Source organism: Convolutriloba macropyga, chromosome 8 (genome assembly GCF_964194025.1).
Source record: "Convolutriloba macropyga chromosome 8, txConMacr16.3, whole genome shotgun sequence".
NCBI lineage: Eukaryota > Metazoa > Xenacoelomorpha > Acoela > Convolutidae > Convolutriloba > Convolutriloba macropyga.
The window spans coordinates 57,289,237-57,295,236 of NC_134475.1; the positions used below are offsets into that span (position 1 = coordinate 57,289,237).

General features: G+C 39.4%; 1 protein-coding gene across 1 annotated transcript in view; it reads right to left on the reverse strand.

The window, feature by feature from the left end:
• LOC142344850 (uncharacterized) overlaps nt 1–5,019 on the reverse strand; it is a 217,935-nt gene extending 212,916 nt beyond the window's left edge. The window contains exon 1 of the mRNA XM_075396870.1: nt 4,921–5,019. Within this exon, the coding sequence (XP_075252985.1) occupies nt 4,921–4,957 (37 nt within the window). The 5' untranslated portion in view covers nt 4,958–5,019. The remainder of the gene's footprint in view (nt 1–4,920) is intronic.
• Nucleotides 5,020–6,000: the final 981 nt, after the last annotated feature.

Sequence of the window (6,000 nt, forward strand, 5' to 3'; positions counted from 1 at the left end):
TTTTCCTTAAATTACAGTTCGTCGAAATACCAAATAATTTGTAATACTTTTACACCTCTGTTTTTTGGTTTTACCTAAGCTGTTTGATGTGCATCTACCTATACAAAATACTGTTATCCTGTTGCTTCATTTCTCTATTGTGGTGAAATAAGTTGATTATTTTTGCATTTGAAAACGGAAGCAACTGCTGTTGCTTCCAATGATGCGTCGCAGAATACATGAAGTTCCATGGTGTCCCCAAGTGATGTACCACCTACCAACCTGTTTAGCCCTACCGTTCCTAAAAGTTTCGTTTCCTGTACCCAATTCTTGATTGCCTTTCCGTTGTCTATAATGATGGCTTTTACCCATTCGCGTCCATGTCTCCATAGTTCTTGCACTAGAAGCTTTGTTCAGACGCGGAAAGGTGATATGATTCCCAGAGGATTATAAAAAAATGACACAAAAGAAAGAATATTGCGTTGTGTCTATGATTTCTTGTCCGGGTTCTTTCTGTCTCTCGCTCTGAACCTTATTTTGTCTTCGTGCAAGCTCCAGTGAATTCCAAGTACTCTTTGAGGAAAACTTTTACAGAAGAGCTCCTCGACTGGTTTGCATAGATCGCTTCGCATCTTCTCAAAAAAGTCAGGGCTGTTGCTGAACCAATTTGTGATACTGAATTTTCCCTTTTTGAGTGTATTCTTGCCATTCTTGGCTGCAGTGGAAGCTCTGATGACGTTGCTGAAAGATGCAACCATGTCGTCTATGTGGAAAGCCTGCTGAATGGTCTCCAGAGCAGTTGGGTGATGTTCGATGTCGTCTTAGCAAAGCACAATTTGGGTGATTCCCTGGCTCCAAAGATATGCCGTTGGTATTCGTACACCCCTAATTCAGGGTTGTTGGGTTGTCTCCACATGAATTGCAGATAATGTAGGTCTTGTTGTTGTTCGCGAATTTGCATAAACATCGCTTTGATGTCTCCCTGGATTGCAATGACTACCTTTCGGAGTTGTAGCAAAATTCCAAGCATACTACCGAGGAGGTCAGGTCCAGTCAAAAGTCTGTCATTGAGGCTTGATCCGCTTTGTGGTGCTTTGGCGTTGCAGATTCTCCGTACCTTGTTAGGTTTGTTTGGCCTGACAAGACCATAGTGTGGTATGTACATTTTTTGGTATGTACATTTTTTGGAGAGCTCCTGTTTTATCTCGTCCATCTGTTTGTCTCACGTATATTGTATTAGGTATCTTGTTGGCTAACGAAATCTCTGGATCATTCGATTTGCTTTTGGATTCCAACTGTATTTTCTCTGCTTTCCACCAGTGAGAAACTTCTTCAAGGTAACTAATGCAGATCAAAGCAGTATGATGCATTGAATGTTGTGTTTTGCTGTCATCCAATACTGTATGAGGTTCAGAAACAGTCCAAACAATTTTGAAAAGACTTGCGCATGTTGTTGACGATGGCCCTTGTTCAACTGTGATTGGTGAGATAATGTTAAGGTTGTCTTATTAAATCAATACTGTGATTTGGAGATGATCCAGAGTTGGAATTCTGACACTTCTAAGATTATCATACTTCCTGGCAATGTCTCCCGAGTGCTCAATCATTTTTGCCAAATTGACTTTTTCCACAAAAAAAAGTGTTTGAGGTTGCAGCGCTCGTCGTTTTCCGAATTACAAATTTCTGTTGACGTTGTGTAACAATTTTTTGTGTCTGTTCTGTTAGATCATTCCAAGATAAGCTGCTGACAACTTTCTTTCTGAAGGCGTAGTTCATCAGCTGTCTTTTAGAGAATTAATGTCAAGCTGCTTCCTGGTTCGATGAACGCGTATGTTCGATTTATAATCTCCTTGTTATGTGAAAATGTGGCATGACATATAGAAGATTTGTTGTTTTAGTCGCTGCTTCCGTCTCCTTTGTTGTGGTTGTATCTCTGCTGCTGATGACTGCAAATGAGTTGCCATTATCTCCCAAATTGTTCATTTGAGAGTTTCTTTTAAGTGTTTGGTCATGTCTACTGTTGGCACCGTCTAATATATATGGTTGTGTCGTTGTCCGAATCCTTGCTCCCTACATTCAGAGTCTGAAGGACAGTTGTTGGCTCCATGGTTCGCTCCCAAACGGTTTCTTCAAAGGTTCAACAGATAAACTCTTTGCATTATTTCATCTGATGTCTTTGCTTTAAACGTTAGGCAATGGAATAACTGATGATTACAGTCGTTAAACGCGCAAGCCAGAGGCTGGTTGTTGCTATTGATTCCTCTGGTTGATTGAAACATTTGTATTGTGCTCCGCTGGTTGTATTGGTTCCTGTTGTTTTTGCTAAAGCAACTTGTGTTCTTGTTGGTTGTTGTTGCTGCTGTTGTTCTCTGATGGAACGGGTTGGTTTGGTTGTTGATGAAACTGTCGATTTCCATTTGGGTTGAAAGTTTGTTGATGTGTGACACTGGGTGGGTTAAGGCTAGTGCCGCTTCGTCTTGGATGCGTTGAGCGTTCAGGTCCTTGATCTATTTCTTTAATCCATTGGTTGAGGTCTTCAAGTCTTGGTTGCTGAATTCGTTGTCGTAAAACAAACTAATTCCATTTGATTTCTTCGCTGTTAGGAAGTTTTTAGGTTGCATGCTTGAAGATTGTCGTACTGTTGAGATCTTTCAGCGCCCTTGTCATGCTGTTTATGAAAGTGGAGAAGCTTCTGTTAATGTTGCTGGTTTCCAATTTCTCTAGTTTTTATGTTGCTGTTGGTTGTTGAATTATCCGCTGTCGAATTGATTACTATTGTTGTCTCATTGTTTCTCTTGTGTGCTGAAGTTTGTTGTGGTGTTTTCTTGAAAAGAGTAATTCCGAATTTTAATTTTCATGTCGTCGCTGTTGTTCCACGTGTAAGTGATTTAGTCGATGAACTCCTCGTGTTGATTTCGTCAAGCTGTGAAATCAACTCCTAACTTGTTTCTTCGAACTCAGAAAATGTTTTCGCTGCCGTTTATGAACATTTTTGCTGCAATTATGTTTCCGACGTCAATCAATTCGCTCATGGTTTGCAGGTTCTTCGCAATTTTCTCATCCATCACCGTGATTTTTGCTTCCAAAACGGGCGGTTGCATGATTGCAAGGTTGGTTGCATGGTTCTCATTACATTTGTCTAAGGAATAGATGTTTTTGGCGGCCTGTAGTTAATTAGTTTTTCGAACGAATTGCTGATGATGACATTTGGGTTCCCAAATCGCTGTTTCAACTAATTTATTGCATCTTTGTACAGGTTTCCGTTGAAAGCAAATGCCTTCTTTGTTGTTTTGGTTCTTCCAATCAAACTTCTTTTCAAATAGGTGATCTTCTGTCCATCACTGAGTTGAGTGTCTTCTTTCATGAAGATGAAACGGCTGTAACAATCTGCCTATTTGCTCGGATCACCGTTGAAATTCTGAAGATCCGTCCATAGAAGAGTTTCAACATAAGGAGTAAAGAATGAAACAGATTGTGAAATCGTAGTTGATAATTGCTTTGGTTGTACTGTTGGTTGATTGAATGTTTGTGTGTCCCCCATTCGAGCTACTTTGTCCACTGGTTGTTTAGGCAGCTTGAGTAAGCTATTATATGATACCAAAAGCTGTTGAGGTTGTCACGTTGAGCAGAATTGCTGGTTTACGGTTATTCGCTGTGTAAGTTTCTATTAATTGATGTTTTCTGTTGTCCAGTTGCTCTATTGCAGTTTTTCTTGTTGGTCGTTGAGTTATCCGATGTCAAATTGTGTTCTAATGTTGTCTCGTTGTCTTGTGTGTTGAATTTTGTTGTGGTGTTTTCTTGAGAAGGGTAATTCTCAATTTCAATTTTCATGTCGTCGATGTTGTTCCAACTGTCAGTGATTTTGCCGATATAAACCTCGTGTTGATCTTTGTAAAACTGTGAAGTCAACTCGTAAATTGTTTCCTCGAACTCAGAAAATGTTTCTGCTGCCTTTTCATGATGATTTTCCTATGCATTTATGTTTCCACTGTCAATCAATTCCCTCGTGGTTTGCAGATTCTTCGCAATTTTCTCTCCTTGTACCCTCATTTTTGTTTTCCAAAACGGCTAGTTGCATGGTTTTGTTCGGCATTGCTGTCAGGCGGTTTGTACTCTGCTTCGTGTTTTGTTTGGTTGAAATGATGACTGTGCTTGGGATCTTTTTTGTCCGGTGGGGGGTCTTGATCTCTTGAGTTGATCAATGGCACGAGCGGTTTATGGTTGCAATTAATATGAACCCATTTTAACAAAGGCAGTGGTACCGGAAAAAATCCTGAGCACCTTGTGCCGTGTTCCGCTTTCAGTTCATATTGAATGCGTTGAATGCCCTTGCCTTAGCCTTGAGGTTGCGCGTTTGAGCTTGGTTTAGGGGGGTCAAAAGAAAAAACTGTGCGGTGTTCCTCCGGTAGTTATTATTAAACGTGAGGTGTTGGCGGTGCTGTGGCCGGACGTCAGAGAATCAAACTAATCAGCTTGCTTCACTGACGCCAGTGTTGGTGGTGTTTCAAAGAAGACCCCTGAGTTATATTCTTTCGGCACGATATGCCTGGGCTACCCATTGCCCGCTGTTACTGCTTGGCAACAGTTGAAACTTTTGTGAGCTTTGCTTCACAAATCTTCTTTTGCTACCATGAAAAAGTCATCCATTTCCTACCCATTGAATTACATCTCTATAATCAATATTATGACTTGGTGTTTCAAAGTTACAGTTTAAAGCACGTGCCTAATGGTACAATAATATGAACCCATTTCAACTAAGACAGGGGTACCGGATAAAAACCTGAGCCCCTCAATTTGTTGGAGGCGTTCAACCGATATGAGCCTACCACGGGTCTTTCCCATTATAACCCTCCACCTCAGTGGTCAGAAAACCTATAGCTATAATTTCGTGGGGGGGGGGCTAATATTTCGTGGGGGGCTATAATGGGAAAGACCCCTTACCACTAGCAGGTGGAATTCTTGGAGAATGAATATTCATGAAAGTGAAACTGTGTCGCCGCTCTTCCAGTTCATCAGGGTCCTCAAACTCATCTTCTAAGCCGCTCGGAACTCCAAACTGACCAATCACAGAAGAGCCACCGACTGACTTTGAAGTGTTCCTCTTGTGTTCGGAAGATTCCACTGTTGCGTCATTTGGTTGCTCATGATAACTAAGATTACGTAATTTATTCTTTGCTCGTTTAAAACTCATTTTGGGAGCTTAAATATACCACAATATTGCTAGGGTATCAATTGATTTTTTTTTTTCGAGTACGAATTTCATTCATTTAAAATATTATTGAGTTCTTCATTATTAGGGGAAAAGTTAATTCTCTTTTTTCAAATAAAATTCAATATACTACTAGCAAAAATAGAAACTTAGAAAGTGAATGAATGAATTAAAGGAATTAAAAAACGCGTTTAATTTAACCAAATTATAAAAATACCAAAGTGACGTAAAATGACTAATAGTTAGTTATGTAATAATTCAAGCTAACAATTAATTGAGGTGCGGATTAATATTTGGCTGTAAGATTTTGAACAAGCATTTAAGAGCGCTTTGCATTCCCAATTAGAAGGAAATTTAAGGAAATTTAAGACCTGGCTTAATGCACTTCCTTCGGATTTAACTCAAGTCTAATTTGAACATCCCCAATAGCGGCTATAAAATTACATTGCGCTTGAAAGCGGATATTTTCAGAAGTGATTTCATGGTAGGATTTGTAAGAGTGTTATGGAAGGAAATTGTACTAAGTACTTCAGATTAATTGAGCGTTTTCTAAATCGTTTTAACTCACTAACAAATGTCAAAAGTAGCAAATTGATTCCGAAAATGACGGAAATTGTAAAGATGACGTTTCTGTGTTACAGTATAGCAAACACAAAAGGGGAAAATAATGGCTTATTGAAAGTATCATTATCTTGTTACATTCTTACAAGACGTTGTTAAATATTACAAGAATCTTACATGATCCTCAAGATTAACCTTTTCTCTAATGACTTCAAAGTTTTTCAGGAATAGCACGATTTTTAGCATAGGTA